General features: G+C 40.5%; 1 protein-coding gene across 3 annotated transcripts; it reads left to right on the forward strand.

The window, feature by feature from the left end:
- The first annotated feature begins 13,705 nt into the window (after positions 1-13,705).
- On the forward strand, positions 13,706-15,887 carry LOC137747590 (anthocyanidin 3-O-glucosyltransferase 5). 3 transcript variants are annotated; one of them, XM_068487724.2, is made up of 2 exons: positions 13,706-13,977; positions 14,290-15,887. In XM_068487724.2, exon 2 carries the CDS (start codon positions 14,304-14,306, stop codon positions 15,741-15,743), a length of 1,440 nt encoding a protein of 479 aa, XP_068343825.2. In that variant the 5' UTR covers positions 13,706-13,977; positions 14,290-14,303; the 3' UTR covers positions 15,744-15,887. The 3 variants fall into 3 exon arrangements, with proteins under 3 accessions (XP_068343825.2, XP_088542222.1, XP_088542226.1); XM_088686096.1 differs by having other exon boundaries at positions 13,836-13,977; positions 14,250-15,887; XM_088686100.1 differs by having other exon boundaries at positions 13,836-13,977; positions 14,285-15,887.
- Positions 15,888-19,129: the final 3,242 nt, after the last annotated feature.

Below are 19,129 nucleotides of genomic sequence, written 5' to 3' on the forward strand. Positions count from 1 at the left end.
TTAAAACACTATAATAAATAGAAACTAACTTACTAAATGCAAAGAAACAAGCTAACAAAGTCGCATAAATATGCTCCTATCAGAAGACAAGGACGATTCTTTAGCAAAAAGGCTGAAATTTGGGATCTTGAAGCCTTTAGGATATTCAAACCTCTTTATATAAGCTGGGTATAGATGGATGAATTTTGGGAACTTCGGCCCTTTTTTTAGGGCTGAATCGATCATCCTTTGGACCTCGATCATATTCACAGATGCTGTTTCCACTCCCTGGTCGGATCCGTCTGATCTATTGCTTGATCATCCTCTTTTGTCCAAGTCAATCGGTTAGAGCCGAGTGGATCCTGTCTCGGCTTGCAGTAGATTACTTTTAAATGGAAGTTGTCGAGGCTGACCAAGGTGTCCATCTTCGAAGGCTTTACTGACTAATAGTTCAAGCAATTTAGTGTGTGTATCATCATTATTTCGTATTACTTCGAGCACATTATTCATTTTTTGGTCAACCGACTGTTCGACCTGTCGAGATTGCTCATCAAGTCATCTTCGAAGAAATAACCTAGTCGGGGGATCAGAACCTTCTCCACCATCTTCGTCGTAGTTTTCCACTATCCCTTTGATTAAAATGCCTGCGGTTTTGTTGGGAATTTTTGTGTTGCGAGGCTTGCCGCCGAGACAAATTTCCTTTTCTCAGTGTGTCGCACTTGCAACCTCAGGTGTCACAGTAATGAGGGGTTTTTTGTCTGTGACAAATCTTGTCCGAGGCTCTGAACTGGCAGATCGGTTGTTGACTTTCCCATGACTGTTTTCTTTTTTACTGATCGTGTCTCAATGGTCATGAACTCTAAAGGTTTTAGCACTGGGTCCCACTGGTCGTGCCAAAATGTTGAACCTAAAAACTACAAAGCTTATGTGGCGCGCAGGCCGAGTAACTAATGAGCTAACTACGTCATTCAGTTGATGTGGGATATGCCAACTCGTCTGCTGAGCTCGGCCGAGGAGTAAAATTTGTTGATGTTGCTTTAAGTGCGCTACTGACTTCTTGATCTTGCAACTGCGACTGAGGAAGAAACACGTCTCGGCCTTTGGGTTCTCGAGCCTGAAGACAAGGCTGCTAGTTCTGCGAAGTTCAATATCAAATTCGGCTTTCAATGTGCCGAATGTAGTAACCTGTAACACCTCACTTTGCCAAGATGGCTAATGAGATGACCTCTGCCAATAAGGATACAAAAATCCCTCTCGACCAAGACTTAGATAGATAACCAGTCGGCATCAATGCAGTGCTGTTTATCCAAATTGAAGGTGCTCCGGGAACGGCTGATTCTATGGCAATAGTGTTGTTTATCCAAACTGAAGATGTCACCAGTTGCCTTCATAGTGCTGTTTATCCAAACTGAAGGTGTGTTGGCGGAAAAAGAAAAAAAAAATTCTTAAGATGTTTGAGAGGTTTGCGCATGGCAATTTATGTTTTGAATTGGAGAGGCCCTCAAATGTTGTCTGCGACCCTATATTTATAGTAGTTGTCTTTTGCTTGGCACAAGTTGATAGCTTTGTAGAGTCCAATTGTCGCTTTAACTTTGTAGAACATCACTTGACTCAGACTTGTGTCCCATCACTTTAGTCGTCCAATATCTCCAAGATATGCTAAAGGCTCTCTCTTAATTTTCCTCGAAAAGATTAAATATATCTTCCCACATACGTGACTGACCAAATGAATGCATCATATTCCAACCGAAACTTATCTTTCTCCACTATATTGGTCCAAGTGCAACCATGCATGCATGATAATTAAAATACCATGGTTGATAGTTTTGCATTATCTGCAAAACCACCCTGATCCCATCACATCACCTCATTTTGACTAATCCAAAAAGCATATCCACATGCTGATCATCCAATATTAATTGCATCCTTGTGGTATTGTTCCATGTGGTTCTGCATGCAAGATATGACTCTAATGTTGCACGACATTGTGGATGAAAATTTCCTTCTCCTTCTTCTTGGACAAAATTGCACCAAAAAAACAATTAACACATTAAGGTCAAGGCTAAGTGCCTCACGCGCCCACGATAAATTGGGGGGGGGGGGCTTTGGCCGAAGAACCTCTGATGCCAAAGTTAGAATTTAGAGAGAAAAATGTTTAAAGAGTTATTGGAATTTTGCAAAAGTGTGGACTTAGCATTTTAAAGAAAAATGGGGTTCAATATATAGAGCGTGGCTGGTCCGCTTTGGAGAAAAGGTGGCCGGCCCTTTGGGGTGTTTTTGGTGTGTAATGGGTGATAATTTGTGTAATGGATGATTAATTGATATAATGGGTGATTTAATTGGTGATTAATGGATTAATTAGGAAATAAATCCATTAATTAACCAATTAACCTAATTTTTATGGAATGTTTTGAAGGTTATGGAATGATTGCTTTGTAGAGAATATGGAATGAGGAAGGATGAAATAATTTTGAATTTGTTACCTTCTTTGGGCACTTTTGACTTGGTTGAGGGATGATTGCATGCTGCTCGCGTATAGGAATCACAGTATGCCTTAAGGGTATTTTTGTCCTCTTTTATCCAAAAATCTACTTGTCGCCTTATGATTATTTTTGGCTCCACAAATGCCCCTACACCTGTTGGGATGCTCGCAGGAAAGGGCAGCAGGTGTAGAGATCTTCTTGGTTTAGGAAACTTAAGACAGCTTCCTATTTTGATGTAGATTCCCTCTTTAATAGGAAATTAGATCCTTCTTGGAAAGGGAAATAAATTTCTCTCAAAGCCTATTTAAGTCCACCTTAAGTGGGTTATTAAATCAATTTTGAAGAGAAATTTATTCTACCCTACAAGAGAGAGAGAGCTTAGAGGATATTTGTTCTCCCTTCTCTAGCAATCTTTTACATCTTGACCGTGCAAATGACCATTTTTTGTTGCTTTCTTCGTCTTCTCCGTGCCGTACTGATGTAAGAAAAATTTAATTTTTCTTGTCTTCTTCTTGGATAGTGCTGTCATGGGGGCAGTCGTCGGGGTGGTGCAGCACGTCGGCTGGCAGAGGCCAAGAGTTGGCTCGACATGGGCCGAAGAGGTGTTGTGGCAGGGATCATTGCTTTAGGTTACTCGGCTTGGCTAGAGCCAAGGGCAGCTTGTGCGGCTAGGGTCGTAGATTGTGGCACTGGGGCGCAATGCTAGGTGAGTCGCATGGCTTATGTCCTTTAGGCTTTTAGACCTGACACGGGCCAGGCCGACGATTAGGAGAAATGAGGAGGTCGCGGGCCTTATGGGCTACTGGAATGCTAGGCATACATGCCTCCTACCTGCTAATTCGAGAGAAAAAATGAAAGTAAAGCCAATATGGGTTGAGCTCCCCTGCTGAATACAATGAATGGCGTTGGCTGCTTAATCATTTTCGCCACGAAAAATGTAGGCTGCTTCCGAGAAAGGAGATGAATATGATCAAGGCAGATGTATTAGCTCATCCAATTGTTGTTGTGGATCCTGCTGTAAGTGAATATGGGAAAATGGATCTTCCTCGCCTGCTCAAGAGATGCCGGTTGAGAAAAAACCAAAAACTTCTTCCGCTGCTCGCTAGGGTTCGCCGGCTGCCCCCAGGCTTATGATTGACTTGACTTTTTCCAATGGGACGCAAGATAGGGTTGCTAGATCTGAGCCAGTGACGCCTGCCATGCCAAAGATGGCTAGTTTGATTGCTGATACAGTTGTTTACAATAGAGGTCCTGTCATTCCCCAGTACCGAAGTCTGTACCAAGATATCCGTTGGGAGCTAAGTTTGGTTCATCTTTGGAGAGGCTTGCTATTATGAAGAACGATAAGGTGGACTCTGTTGCTAAAATGACGCCAAGGCCCACTCCCTTTGCTACTGAGACTGATTTGCCTGTTGGGAAGGAGAAGACTGCTCGAGTAGGCAACTGTGAGAAATCCACTAAGTCTGCTTGTCACATCCCGGTCCGGGACGGATCACTTCCCGGGCCCGCTCCACCACCGTAGCACGATATTGTCCGCTTTGGGCTTACCATTCCCTCACGGTTTTATTTTTGGGAACTCACGAGCAACTTCCCAGTGGGTCACCCATCATGGGATTGCTCTAGCCTTCTTCTTACTTAACTTCGGAGTTCCTACGGAACCCGAAGCCAGTGAGCTCCCAAAAGGCATCGTGCTAGGTAGAGATGTGAATATACATTTAAGGATCACTCCCCTGGGCGATGTGGGATGTCACACTACTTATGGGGAGGCTGCTGAGATCTACGTGTTTTTGAAACTAGATTTGCTTGAAGAGATAAACGCTTGTGCCAAGTTTGTTGATGACGTTGGAAATGTTGTTTGCCCAAGTTCCTTTGCAAAGCGTACGGTCGAGTATAGGAAGACTGCTCTATTTGCAATGATGTAGAAGACGACTATTTTGGCAGCTGAGTCTATGCTCATTGACCAAAAGGATACCAAGGCTGCCAATAAGGAGGCAAAGGTTGTGGCAGCCGAAGCTTATTCTTCTTATATTCAAGATTTTGATTGTGTCATTTATGAGTTTCGTTCCCCTAGTTATGCAAAGGATGAAGAGTTGATTGCTGAATATAACCAAGTAATCCACTTCAAGAAGGTTCTTGATAGGCTTGAACCCCAAGTGTTGGAACTCCAGGGCGCACTGAAGATCAATGAAAGTTTGAAGAAAGAAGTGGATGAGCTGCAACGTGTTCGTGTTAGTCTGCTCAAGGAGGATGAGCAGCTGAAGGGTGAGAATGATGGGCTCGAGGTTTTGAGATCTTCTTTATTTCTCTGGAAGACTTGTTTGCCTTTACTTTTAAGACCTCCATTGGTGAAGTAACTGGAGATGTTGGTGCCCAGGCTGGAGCAGCCGGGGGTGAAGCGCTGGATAATGCCACTGATAAAAGCATCGCGGTTGCTGAAGGTGTGATGACCGAGTAGTCGTGAGATGTCCAAGCTGCTGAAGTGTAATATTCTAGGTAGCCTTTAGGATTTTCTTTGTTTTTCCTTGTAGATCTTGTTTTGCTTGAACTTCCTCGGCCTATGCTAGTTGTTTATAAATATGGTTCCTTCACTTTTCTTCATCTTCGCTTCTTTTGTTCATGCCCTAACCTTTAGATTTTACAGACCAGTGGCAGACGTGCTACTTTTCTATAAGCAGACAAGCCCGCGTAGCCTATGAAGCCGTAGGTGTTGGTGTAGAACTTTGCAAAGTTGTTATCCATAGGGTTGGCAGCCGGATGTCTTACTTACAGAAGCAGATAAGTCCGCGTAACCACTAGGCTGTTAACCTTGACTTTTTCCAATTTCGTAGGTTGCGTAGCAAGTATCACAACACTTTAGGATTTGGTATAGGTTGTTCCGCACTTGGCAGAGGTAAAGCTTATCGACTACGTAGCATGTCGGCAGTGGATAAAGCTTCTTATATGCACACTAGCTTGTTTAACCTTTCACAAGAATGTGCGGTTGTATAAGTCTAGCGCGGCTTTACTGCTCGAAATGCAAGCCGTAGGCAGTCTTCCGGAAACCGTAGGCTACCTTAGTGCATTCTGTAACAGTTTTAGGGTTCCAAGGGCAGCCGTTCATAGGGCGTACTGCGTAATGTGCCTCATCCGTCTCTAGCGCATGGTTCCCCAAGGATTAAGCCAAGAGACCCAAAATCCTTCAGTTAGCTAAGCCTTGAAAAAGACCATTGTGGCTACTTCTAGGAATCCCAGCGCAAGCCATTGTGCATCTAGTTATACTAGGGCAGCCAGGCTTATCCACGTCTGGATATTTGGAGTGTAAAGTTTATCTTCCCATCTTGGAGAGCTGATCCATATGGGTGTCGGGGAAGTGGTTTACCCTCTCGCACTAGAGAGCATGGTTGGTCACTCGGGGGGCGCAATTCTTGCGATGAGTCTTTAAAAAGGGCGTGATCTTCTTTTGAAGTGCATAAGTGATCAGTTGTTATAAGCATGCAGCCGAGCCAAGTTGTGATTACTTCTGAATTCCTCATTGAAAAACAAGTGAAATGAACGAGAACTTAGTTGTAAGGTAAGAACTGCATAACAACTGGATAGTCATCGGCTTGTGAGGTGGTCCTCGTTGAGCTGCTTGAGTCTTTAGGCTTTGATGTAGTAAAAGGTTACATATGGTACTTCCTCAGATTGTAGGCGCTCTACTGCTTTTCGATCCTTTTGTCATTTCATGGTGGCGAGGGTGTAATTACTCTTTCTGCCTACTCTGCTGATCTTGTATGGACATTCCCAGATGGGATCCATCTTTTTGGAGTATTCTCTGTGGATAATGATGAAGGCTTTTCTTAGGACTAGATCTTCGGGCTGGAAAGCCAGATCTTGGCCTTTTTGTTGTAGCTGGAGAGAAGCTGCTGTGGGTAGGCTGCGATACAGGTAATGGTCTACTCGCGTTTCTCCTCTGCCAGATCTAAACTTGTGGCCATCTCCTTATTGTTTTGCTCAATGCTTGGTAGTAGAACGGTGATACTTGACTTAATGACATTGGGATGAATGATTGCTTCTAAGCCAAATGCCAAAAAGAAAGGAGTCTCACAAGTTGCTCATCTTTTGGTGGTGCGATATGCCCATAAACATCCAGGGAGTTCGTCTGGCCATTTTCCCTTCTTGTTGGTGAGGGATTTCTTGAGGCAGTTGAGAATCATCTTGTTGGATGCTTCGATCCGCCTATTGCCTTGAGGATATCTCGGCGTGGACATGTGCTGCTTGATGCCATACTTTTGGAAGAACTTTGCCATACCTTTGCCCACGAATTGTGGGTCGTTGTCAGTGACGATGGACTGTGGGATTCCAAATCGACAAATGATGTTCCTCTATATAAAGTGCTCTATGTCCGTTTGAGTCATGGTCGTCTTGGGCTTTGCTTCTACCTATTTGGTGAAGTAGTCGTTTGCCACGATTATCATGCATCTGCCCTAGTAGTAGGCAGCATAAGTCCTACCAGGGCGATTGCCTATTGCATGAACGGCCAAGGACTCGTATACGAGTGCAGCTCGCTGGCAGGCAGTGTTGGTATCAGAGCACTAGCAGCGGTCGTACTTTTGTACTAACTTTTTAGCATCTTGGTGTATGGTAGGGAGTCATGGAGTTGGGGCCATGTTACACATAGCAGGAGATGCTCAACTACCGGTATTGGACCATTCTAGAGCTAAATTATGGAGCAAGAGTTGGCTAGGGCTGTGTGACGCGCAGCAAGAGGTAGTGCTCAATTGCCGATATATGTTGCTTCTATGTATAATCTTTTGGCGCAACAAGGACAAAACTTGTTTTAGAGTGTGTCCTTCCAGTGTTCGTCTGCCCTTGGCATGTCTTTTAGGCTGAGTTGTTGCGTTCGTCAGAAAACTTTACATCCGCCAGGGTCTACACATTTATCGTCGCGCGTTTGAATTGGGCGGAATAATGCATCATGAGGATGACTACGTGCATTTAAAGGTAAAACTTAAGCTTTCGGGTTGCAACAATTATCGCCAAACATGTGGAATACAGGTAGTCGGGGCCCCAGCTCTTCTTGTATGATGGTAGAGCTCATTGCTGCTTCAGATACAGTCAAACATGTGAATCAGTCCTCCTCTGCTTCCAGTTTGGATAGTAGGGAGGTGATGTCAGGTACTTCTTCAAGTCCTTGAATGTGCATTAGCGTGCCTTATCCCAAAGTGCATACTTCTCTGCCAGAGCAAAATAGTCTGCTAGAGTTAGATCTTCTTTCATGATCAATTTTCTGAATAACTGGTGGTCTGCTGGAAGTCCTTTTTGGAAAGCTGTTCTAGCTATCAAGTCGTTATATCCGACTATCTTTTCCTTCTTTGCTTTGAACCTCTTCACATAGTCATGAAGCGACTCTTTTGGGTTTTTCTTGACGTTGAACAAATGGTCGGACTTCTTTTTGATCGAGCGATATGATGAATATTCTTTGGTAAAAACCGAAGAAAGTTCGTTGAAACTTCATACAGATTTTGGCGGCAAGGTGTAAAACCAATCTTGCGCTTCGCCTTGTAGAGTGGTGGCGAATATCTTGCACATGAGATCATTGTTGTTTTGATAGAGGATCATTGTGCTTCGATAATGCTTCAAATGTCTCTCCGGTTCTTCATCCCTTTTGAAAGATGTGAAATGTGGCATTCTGAACTCGCATAGAGGCTCTACCTGCTCGATCTCATCCGTGAAAAGTGACCTGCTTATGTTGAACATGTTTCATCGTAGTGCCTTGTTGGTGACCTTGTTGCGTTGGAAATCACATAATCGCTTCGTCAAGAGTCTCTTTACTTCTTCCTGAATTGGCCTTTATTGGGGTAGCAGATTTCTCGACTGCCCCGAATCGTGACTTTCTGCTCTAGGATTCTTTTCCATGTGTTTGGCTTTTCTATGTCGCGAATGCGGTGCGTGTAGTATGTACCTAGCAGGCGAGCGAGTTCTTCGCAAGTTGCCGAATGAACTTGAGCCGAATTGAGTGACTGCTTCTCTCCGTCCGCCGTGCTGCCTACTCCAATATGAGGTGGAATATGCTTCTTGCAGGCTTAGCTGTAAATGAACACTTCGCCTGGAAGGTTGCTCATGTTAACTATCGGAATGTGACCCCAACAATGAATGTACGCTCGTTTGTGGGCCTAGTCGAGAGTGCACGCTCCTCCGCGTGCTAAGACGGGAGTATACGCTATCTCGGGGGCCTAATAAGAAGTGTACACTGCCTGAACGCTCAGTTCGTGGCTGCTTGCCAGGACGCTGCTGGAGAGGTTCTTTGTCTGCCCTTATCCTACTTCGGGACACCTGGTTTGGGGCACGTTGCACCTCGGTGTGCTGTAGGAGCTGTTCACCAAGGTTGTTTGTTGTGCGAGGATGCTTGTCGAGACAAGTGTTGTTCTCCATTTGGGTTGAAATAGCTTGGAAGGAATGTGTCTCCTTGAGCAGTGGAAGTGTGGTAGATTCCAAGCACGAGGTTTGAGTTAGGAAATGTCAAATCCGCAGAAAAATATGGTGAAAATACTCCCAGTTCGATCGTCAGTCCAAAAATTTAGAGCCGGGATGGTTGAACTAATCTTGGATCGATTTGAGCTGCTTAGAAGGCCACGGGAGCAGATTGGGCCGCGAGAGCAGGTTGGGCCGCGGAAGCAGGTTGGGCCACTGGAATGGGCTGCTCGGTGGGAGCAGGTTGGGTTATAAGAATGGGCTGGTCGGTATATGGCGCACATGGGTGCAAAGCTAGGGCTTGGCTTGGTAACGCGTTAGGCTCGTGTTGGGCTTGGAATGACATTGCTTAGGCCGTGGTTTTGGTGCCGTGGGCCTTAGATGGCACGGCTCAGGCCGTGATGGTGGTGCCATGGACCTCGCTGCGGGTGGTGGCCACCGCGGTGGTTGCCATAGTGAAGCCCCATAGCGGTGGTGCCGCTCCAGTTATGATCACATTTAGCCTCGTGGATTACTGTGGTCCCATTTCTTAAATATTGGAAATTTCACTTGTGGAATTTTCTAAATTTATAGCCATTGTATTTCTCTTTTACGTTTTATCAAAGAATCTTAGCAAATAAAAAATTCTAATAATAAGAACGTACGAAAAATATACAAATGGACAAGAAAAAATAGAGAAAAACCTTTTATGCGAGAGTCTTCTACGAGTGTAGGACTCAACTCTCAATGAAAGCATCAATTTGTGGATGCAAATTTCCGCCTTCTTCTTCTTGGACAAAATTGCACCTACAAAACAATAGGGTTAAGGCCAAGAGCCTCACGTGCCCACGATGATGTTGGGGGGGGGGCTTTGGCCTTCTTCGGCCAAACTTAAAATTTAGAGAGAAAAGTGTTTAGAGAGTTTATGGAATTTTGCAAGAGTGTGGACTTAGCTATATAGAGCATGGCCGGTCCCCTTTGGAGAAAAGGTGGCCGGCCGCTTGGGGTATTTTTGGTGTGTAATGGGTGAAAATTTGTGTAATGGGTGATTTAATTGGTGATTAATGGATTAACTAGGAAATAAATCCATTAATTAACCAATTAACCTATTTTTTCTGGAATGTTTTGAAGGTTATGGAATGATTGCTTTGTAGAGAATATGGAATGAGAAGGATGAAATAATTTTGAATTTGTTACCTTATTTGGGCACTTTTGACTTGGTTGAGGGATGATTGCCCGCTGCTCGCGCATAGGAATCCCAGTATGTCTCAAGGGTATTTTTGTCCTCTTTTATCCAAAATCCACTTGTCGCCTTGTGATTATTTTTGGCTCCATAGGCATTTCACATAACCTCTTCTGAATGGAGCTTTATGCGTATCACAACTCTGTACACTTCAAGGATATTTTCAAGATAATTACTATGATAAAAAAAAAAAAAAAAAAAAACCAATAGTAATGTTAAGAAAAATCTCTAATCATCCGATGACCTCGATTATTTGAGCCGATGGTGTAATTTTGGGTCCAAACAACAACACATTATTTTTTAGAGCTGTTATTGCCACTCCAAAAAGTATTATTCATTCTTTCTTAATTTAAAGCATAAAAAAGATTATGTAATTGAATTATTCATACAATAGGGATGTGAATAAAGCAATCTAAGGCCCTTTGGTTAAAAGTGCTAGAGTTGCACTCATCATTGCTCCATTCTTTTCTAGGCTTAAACTTAGTTATTGACACATAGGACTCTCCTTCACCTTTTATTTCTTCAATTGTTAGAGGTTTCTAGCAGTCTTAAACGCAAGCCACGCTTTGTCATCAAATGCCCACATAAAAGATTTCATTTTCGCCTTCCACGCAGCATACTTGTCACCATCAAAGTGTGGTGGATGAGAAATTAATTGAACCTACAACACGATTCATCCTAGACTACCCACGGATCTCACTAAGTATTCTAGTGATCTGCTATGGTGCCAATTCATAGTTCTAGAATGGAATTGAAAGTTCTAGAATGGGTAATAACTTAAGTTAGAGAGGGCAGTGAATAGATTCCAATTTAAAATTCAATTCAAATTCAACTTTCAATTTAGTTTTCAAATCCACATCACATACCAAACTATCCTACATATTTGCAATTAAAAAGATAAGTAAAATGTGCACACCAAATGTAGAATTTAAAGAGGCAAATCTCACAATTGGGAAAATCTTCGGCTCCCAAGTTAGAATAAACACTAAGAGAAATGAGTACAAAAAGACTTACAAAACTCATCAACTAGACATACAACTAGAAAGCAGTTTTTTCTTGGGCTTTGCTATTCTATCTCTCTTTAGTCTTCGAGTGAAAGTAGCATCACACTAAAGCGACCATCAAACACCTTCTTCTCAAGCATTGCTAATATTAACGCAATCATGCAGAATGTTTGAATGAAATGATTTTTAAAAATCAATCAATAATGAAAATTAAAAAGTACATTTTTATAATTGATTTCTTATTAAAAGCCGGTAAAAAACAACACGAAAAATATTATTTTCTCTTAAACATACATGTTGCACTGAGTAATACGTGTGAGTGTGATACGGCAGCAGCAGCACCAAATTCGTTTTCTTCTGTCAAGCCAAAAAGCAGCAGCTCTCTTTGTCTCTTTTTTAAAAAATCGAAGGGTAATATTAGGGAAATCAAAATTTTAAAAGTTAAATTTGCAAACCAAATGATATGATTGTGGATGATTAGATTATCAATTAAGTGTCGATTAATGTGTTTGTTTCTTATTGGTGACACATCAATTTATTCGCAAGTTTGGTTTAAAAAATTGGTCTTACTATCTTACCCAAAATAAAAGGCAATAACACATTTTTCTCTTATTTCAAAAACCAATGAATTCAAAATGAATAAATGCCGCCACCAAAAAGTTTTCAAAGATTTTAGAAGTGATAATGTTAGGTGTGGAGTCAAAAATAATCAAGAGGCGACACGTGGATTTTTGGGTTAAAAGGACAAAATTACCCTCGAGCCACACCAGGTTTCCTACGGGTGAGCAGCGGGCAAGCATCCCTCAACCAAGCTAAAAGTGCCCAAAATAGGTAACAAATTCAAAATTATTTCATCCATCCTCATCTTATATTTCCTACAAGGTATTTACTCCATAACCTTCACAACATTCCATATAAATTGAGTTAATTGGCCAATTAATGGATTTATTACCTAATTAATTCATTAATTGCCAAATAACTCACCCATTACACCCCAAAAAACACACAAGGGCCGGCCACTCTCTCTTCCAAAGAGGGCCGGCCATGCTCTATAAATTGGACCTTATTTTCTCTAAAAAGTTAGGTTACACACTCTTGCAAAACTCTCCAAACATTTTTCTCTCTAAATTCTAACTTTGGCATCGGAGGTTCTTCTGGCGAAGCCCCCCCATTCATCGTGGGCGCGTGAGGCTCTTGGCCTTGACCAAAGGTGTTGATTGTTTTGTAGGTGCAATTTTGTCAAAGAAGGAGAAGGCGAAAATTTGCATCCACATTAGGGATACTAAATTTTAAACTAAATTTGTAAATCAAATGATGTGTCACCAATAGAAAATAAGTATGTTAATCAATAATTAAGTAATAATCTAATTATCACCAACTATGTCATTTGATTTACAAAATTTGATCTCCTAACATTATTCTTTTGAAAGAACTAAAAAATGTAACAGCCTTTTCACTTTCACGAAAACTCAAGGGCAGTCCTAGAGTAATGATTTCTCTCTTTGCTGGTGAAGGCAATAATATGTATAACTTAAAAAAGAGAAATGCTAAAGAGAACTTTTTAAAAGGAAGGCTATTCATGAATTTTCATCACTTTATATTTTTGACATAATTGTCGTGTTAATATTATAAAGTATCGTGCAAGAAAATGAGATATCAAAGAGTTCATGAATAGTCTCATTTTGAGAGAGTCTGATTCATTTGTAAAATGAGCCATTTTAAATTTGATTATCACCAAAAATGAATTCAAAACAAATTATTATTGTCAATATTATCAAATTAGCTGCGACTGACTTTCCATAGAACATGGCAACTAAAAGATTATTGGGCTGCTCCAAAAATATTTCAACCACTCAAACGTTAGTCCAAAAATCAAATCAAGTTAGATACCAAGACCTACTTACATGGATGTATATGTATGACCAACTTATTTGAGTGAGTGAATGTCTTTAAAATGCTAGTTATTTTTGTGATTGATAGCATGAGAGATAAATTTAGACAAAAATAATCACTTATTGGGTTCATCCCGCACACTAGGCACTCTTGTTTTAATTTTAAGCTTTAATTTGTTCGTACTTACACATCACCTTCACCTTTGGCTTCGCCACCCTTCGTAGTGTCAGCCATCATGCCTTAACTTCAGTATCCACGTGGGTATCCAGGTTGGGGTGTGAGCCGTTTAATAACCATTTCATGTTTATTTTTTGTTTTTACTTTTTTGAAAACTAAAAACTAAAATCTTGTTTGCTAGCTACTTTTAGTTTTTAGTTTTAAAAAAAATGAAAACTGAAAACCAAAAAATGGAATCTCAAGGCCAAATTTTGAAACCTAAGAAAGCAGTTTTCAGTTTTTGTTTCTTTGGAAACTAAAATTTGAAAGTAGTTACCAAACAAGATTTTAGTTTAAAAAAAATGAAAAACAAAAGTTGAAAATGATATTGTTATCAAATTGCCTAGCGGCTCCTAAATTTTTAGTTGACACTCATTCATTTTTCCAAATTAAACGAAAAGAAAAAAAAAAAAAAAAATCTCTCTCCTAACAACTTGTTTGTATTAGTTAAAAAACGTATATTATACTTGAAAAATATGGCATAGACGTATTACGTATGGTTCGTTTGATTTTATCTTATCAGGCTCTTCAAAAAACGTAGGCAGGAATGGACCCATGACAAGTTTTTCTTACAATATTAAATGAAACAAGCCCAAACTATTGACTAACCAAATAAAATTTAAGACTCTTCTACGCCCAGAGAGTTAAAACAAGACTTCGGCCTTCATCTTCTACTCTTCCTCTTCGACCTCTCCGCGGCCACTCTGCCCACAGACACCCCCTCGCACACGCACAAGCACCTTACAAGGTATTCACTTTTTCTTAACTGTTCGATTTCTCTCTTTCTATTGTATGAAATAGGCAGTAATATTCTTTAATTTGAAGGTTTTTGGTATCATATGTAAGATTCAATATGGAAAAATTAAATTAGAAATTGAGGGTTTTAGTGTGAGATCAAATTATCATGTACCGTCGAATTAAATTAGTGCGTCTGCCGTCACACCTAGTTCAATATTGTCTCTACCACTTAATTCCTTACAAACTTGGCTTACTTGTTGCACTTATTGTTCTTTCTTTGAGAATTTGAGTCTCTATCTCTCAACCTCCTCTCTAAGTCTAGGTCCAGCGGAGATCATGAGCTCCAAGCAACATGCAGCCATTCTCTGCGGCCCGGGAATGGGGCACCTTATTCCCGTCCTCGAGCTAGGAAAACGGCTCGTCACGCAGCTAAACTTTGCGGTCACAATCTTCATCTCCCCGTCTTCCGAGGCGGAACTCAAGGCAGCCACGTCCACAAAAATATTGGACATCGTCCAACTCCCACGCCCGGACATTTCTGGCCTCGTGGGCCCGGACACCTCAGTCACTACAAACCTGGTCGTAATGATGCGAGAGCTACGACATGAGTTCCGGTCAGCCGTACGTGCCATGAAGTTCACCCCGACCATGCTTATCGTGGACCTGTTCGGCACCGAATCGTTTCCCATTGCCGAGGAGCTAGGGATTCCAAAGTACTTGTTCTTTGCTTCCAATGCATGGTTTTTCTCGTTCTTGATTTGCTCTCTGACATTCGACAAGGAAGTCGAAGGAAACTTCGTTGACCACAAAGAGCCGTTGAAGATCCCAGGTTGTAGGGAGTTCCGTCCGCAGCTCGATGTCTTTGATGTTATGTTGTACCGGACCAACCAGCAATACCATGATTTTGTTGGGATAGCAAGCCGGATCCCTAAGTGTAGTGATGGGATCTTGCTAAACACCTGGGAGGAGTTAGAGCCCACTACCCTTGCGGCGCTTAGAGATGAGAACTTGTTGGGGCAGCACTTGACAGTGCCGGTTTATCCAATTGGGCCCATAATAAGGCCTAATGATTTGTCATGTTCAAAGGGAAAGGTGTTTGATTGGCTAGACAAGCAACCTAGTGACTCCGTAATTTTCGTGTCGTTTGGTAGTGGTGGGGCTTTGTCGCACGAGCAAATGACTGAGATTGCTTGGGGTTTGGAGTTCAGCCAACAACGATTCATTTGGGTGATACGCGCTCCCACCACAACAACTGCGGATGCGGCCTATTTTACGGCTGACTGTGATAATGAAGACCTGTTGAAGTACTTGCCTGAAGGGTTTGTTGATCGAACCAAGGACCTTGGGCTTGTTATTCCTTTGTGGGCCCCACAAGTTGAGATTTTGGCCCATCCATCGGTCGGAGGATTTTTGTCGCATTGTGGTTGGAGCTCAACTCTAGAGAGCCTAACCAATGGAGTGCCTATGATTGTTTGGCCTCTTCATGCGGAGCAGAGGCCGAACGCCACACTGTTGACAGAAGAGTTCAAAGTGGCAGTGCGGTCGAAGATACCGCCGTGGAAGAAAATGGTGGATGGAAAAGAGATAGAGGAAATGGTGAGGATGATTATGGAGGACCAAAAAGGCTTTGTTTTGAGGGAAAGAATGAAGAAGCTAAAAGAAAGTGCCGCAAAGGCTTTGGAAGAAGGGGGTTCATCTCGTAATGCTCTTTCTCAATTTGCAAAGCATGGCGAGTCGATGCACATGAAGCTTGCCAATGTTAACGTCCGAAACTGATTTGGAGGCATTCTCTTGTTACTTAATCATCTCAATAATGCTTTCGAGCGTGAATTCATCTTGTTTTATGTTCTTGTTGTATTTGGAGTTGCTTTTAGCGTTATGATAAATAAAGAATTTTAATGAACAACCTTACTAATTAAATGGCTTTTCTTGTTAAAGAATAAGGACCACTCTTGAGGGGGAACTTGATGCTCTCCTGGCAAACAATGACCGATTCCAAACCATAAGAAAAATTCCGTTTTTTGTGACAAATGCATTTTTACATACGGTCTAGTTGATTGCCGGATTGGTGCCAACAAGATAGGGTGTGTGCAAGTTGTGACGACTATGACAACTCAATGCAAAACAATGTTTATTAGGGCTGTATTGTCACTCGAAAAAACATTATTCATTCATTCTTAATTTAAAGCATAAAAAAAAATTATGTGATTGACTTGTTGAGGCAAAACCACTGTGAATTTGTTTTCTTCTATCAAAACAAAAAGCAACACCAAAATAAAATGTGCACAATGCTACAGCTACACTCATCGTTGCTCCATTCTTTTCTAGGCTTAAGTTTAAATAAAGTGTGCACATAATATGTAGGATTTAACGAGGCAACTCCCACTATTGGAAAAATCTTTGGACTCTCATGCCAAAACAAACACTTGGATAAATGAGTACAATAAGACTTGCAAAACTCATTAACTAGACGTACATACTAGTAGACAGTTTTGTCTCCGTATTTTACTACTTATCTCAATAATGCTTCCAAGCATTATTTCATCTTGTCTTGTGTTCTTATTGTATTTGGGGTTGCTTTTAGCGTTACGATAAATAAGAAGTTTAATTAAGTTATCAAATTTAATTGAACAACCTTACTATTAAAATGGCATTTCTTGTTAAAGAATAAGGACCACTCTTGAGGGGAAACTTTTGGCAAACAATGACCAATTCCAAATCACAAGAAAAAAATCCGTTATATACAAAAAATGCGTTTTTGCATAAGGTCTGGTTAATAATTGTGTTGGTGCCAACAAGATAAGTTGTGTGCAAGCTATGACAACTATGACAACTCAATGCAACTGATCAGTTGGCACTTGGACACCTTTTAAAATATAGAGACAATCACAAGATGTCAACAAACTCTCTGAATTGGCTAAGCAAGTGAGGGATCAACAAGCAACGCCAACTTTGGAGTAAACAAATTGTTTACCAAAAAAAAAAAAAAAGGAGTACGTGAACAAATAACTTAAATAGTATAAAAATGTTGGCTGAATCTTTCAGTATTAACTAATAGCGACAAATTTTGGTTTGTGCTATTCTATCAATCTTCATTTTATTATGAATTTGAAAACAGGTTGTAAGTTTAAGTTCAATGAACGATAATAATTAATGTAACATTTTTCGAGATGTTTATAAAGTACTTGAATCTAACGGAAGAATTAACGCAAAATCGAGTGCAATGACATTCTAAGATTCATACAGCCAAGTCCAATTAGTGAAATAAGAATATGTTTGTTTCAAGATGCTTTTGTTTTTGTTTTTGTTTTTGTTTTTTTTTTTTTTTTTTTTTACTGCAAATGAAATTCTACATTAATTCATGCCAAGGAGAAAGAAAAAGTTTGTAACCAAACACAAAATTAAAAATGAAACCCTAACACCAAGACAATTCTCCCCTTACGTTTTAAGGTACTTTTCTTGTTGCTTTTAAATTGGTAAGCTTAATGTTTTTTAATTCTATTGCGAACATATGGGCAGCAAGGAGAAGATCTAGATCCAATCATCTAAGTGATGGGTTTCAACGTGCAGTGAGAAGACAGTCAAGCCTTAATGGTGAGCTACTAAGCAGGAGGAATAACGTGTTCATGACAGGAGAAACACATAACAATGCAAGATTAACGGTATTTCAAGTTAATCATGTGCTTTCATGTCCTAAAATTAGAACACGTAATCGCTGTTAATTCTAAGAATGCAGAATGATTTGGTTTAAGGTTTATTAGTCGAAATACCTCCTGAAACTACCGTTGAGTCTCAGTTTACCCCTTGAAACTAGTTTTGTTGCACTTTGCCCCCTAAAACTGATATTTTCAACTTTTTTGTCTCACTTTACCCACTTCCGTTAGTGGACTGTTAAATTTAAGGGTATTTTAGACATTTCAATTTTTACACATTTATTTACCCACACTAAACAAGTCTCAATTTTATTTTTGACAACTTTAATTCAAATGCATAAATTTTGGGCATTTTAAAAAGTAAATTATTCAATCAATAGAAAATTTTCAAGCAACAAAATCATTGTATTAACCAAAATAAGGGTTACATTTGTTCGTAAAGTCATTTCACTTGCAAGACATCCATGTATTGGTTCAAAACTTTGCAATTGAAAAATATTCATTACTACAAAATCATTATACCATTAAGCTATCCTATCCAAAATGCTTCCCAAACCAAAAAAATCAATTAAAGAAAATGTGCACAGTTTGAACAAGCTCATGCCTAGTGGAATCAGTGCTCAACAATGTGAAATTTTTTGTTTCAAAATGTGCACATTTTCTTTAAAATGATTTTTTTTTGGTTTGGGAAGTATTTTGGATAGGAATAGGATAGCTTAATGGTACACTGGTTTTGTTGTAATGATTATTTTTCAATTGCAAAGTTTCGAGCCAATACATGAATGTCTTGCAAGTGAAATGACTCTACGAACAAATGTAACCCTTATTTTGGTTGATACAATGATTTTGTTGCTCGGAATTTTTCTATTGATTGAATAATTTATTTTTAAAACTACCCAAAATTTATGCGTTTGAATTAGAGTTGTCAAAAATAAAATTGAGACTTGTTTAGTGTGGTGGCTAAAGGTAAACAATGTGCAAAAACTGAAATGTCCAAAATACCCTTAAATTTAACAGTCCATTAACAGAAGTGGATAAATTGAGTAAAAAAAGTTGAAAATGTCGGCAAAATGAGACAAAACCAGTTTCAACGGTAAACTGTGACGCAATGACAGTTTCAGAGGGCATTTCGACTAATAAGCCTTCGGTTTAATTACTCGGATTGGGGAAGCAGCTATGAGTGAGGAGGAGGGTCTTCGTTCAATGCACTGCCCAAATTGGTAAGACTACGAGAGACCAACGCCCTACGCCGGAAGGTTGAGACTGCGTGCAGATAGGGCTTGAGGCATGCACAAATAAAAAAAGTTGAAAATGTCGGCAAAATGAGACAAAACCAGTTTCAACGGTAAACTGTGACGCAATGACAGTTTCAGAGGGCATTTCGACTAATAAGCCTTCGGTTTAATTACTCGGATTGGGGAAGCAGCTATGAGTGAGGAGGAGGGTCTTCGTTCAATGCACTGCCCAAATTGGTAAGACTACGAGAGACCAACGCCCTACGCCGGAAGG

The sequence above is a fragment of the Pyrus communis genome, chromosome 2, assembly GCF_041283825.1.
Source record: "Pyrus communis isolate YQ-2024b chromosome 2, ASM4128382v1, whole genome shotgun sequence".
In the NCBI taxonomy this organism is placed as follows: domain Eukaryota; kingdom Viridiplantae; phylum Streptophyta; class Magnoliopsida; order Rosales; family Rosaceae; genus Pyrus; species Pyrus communis.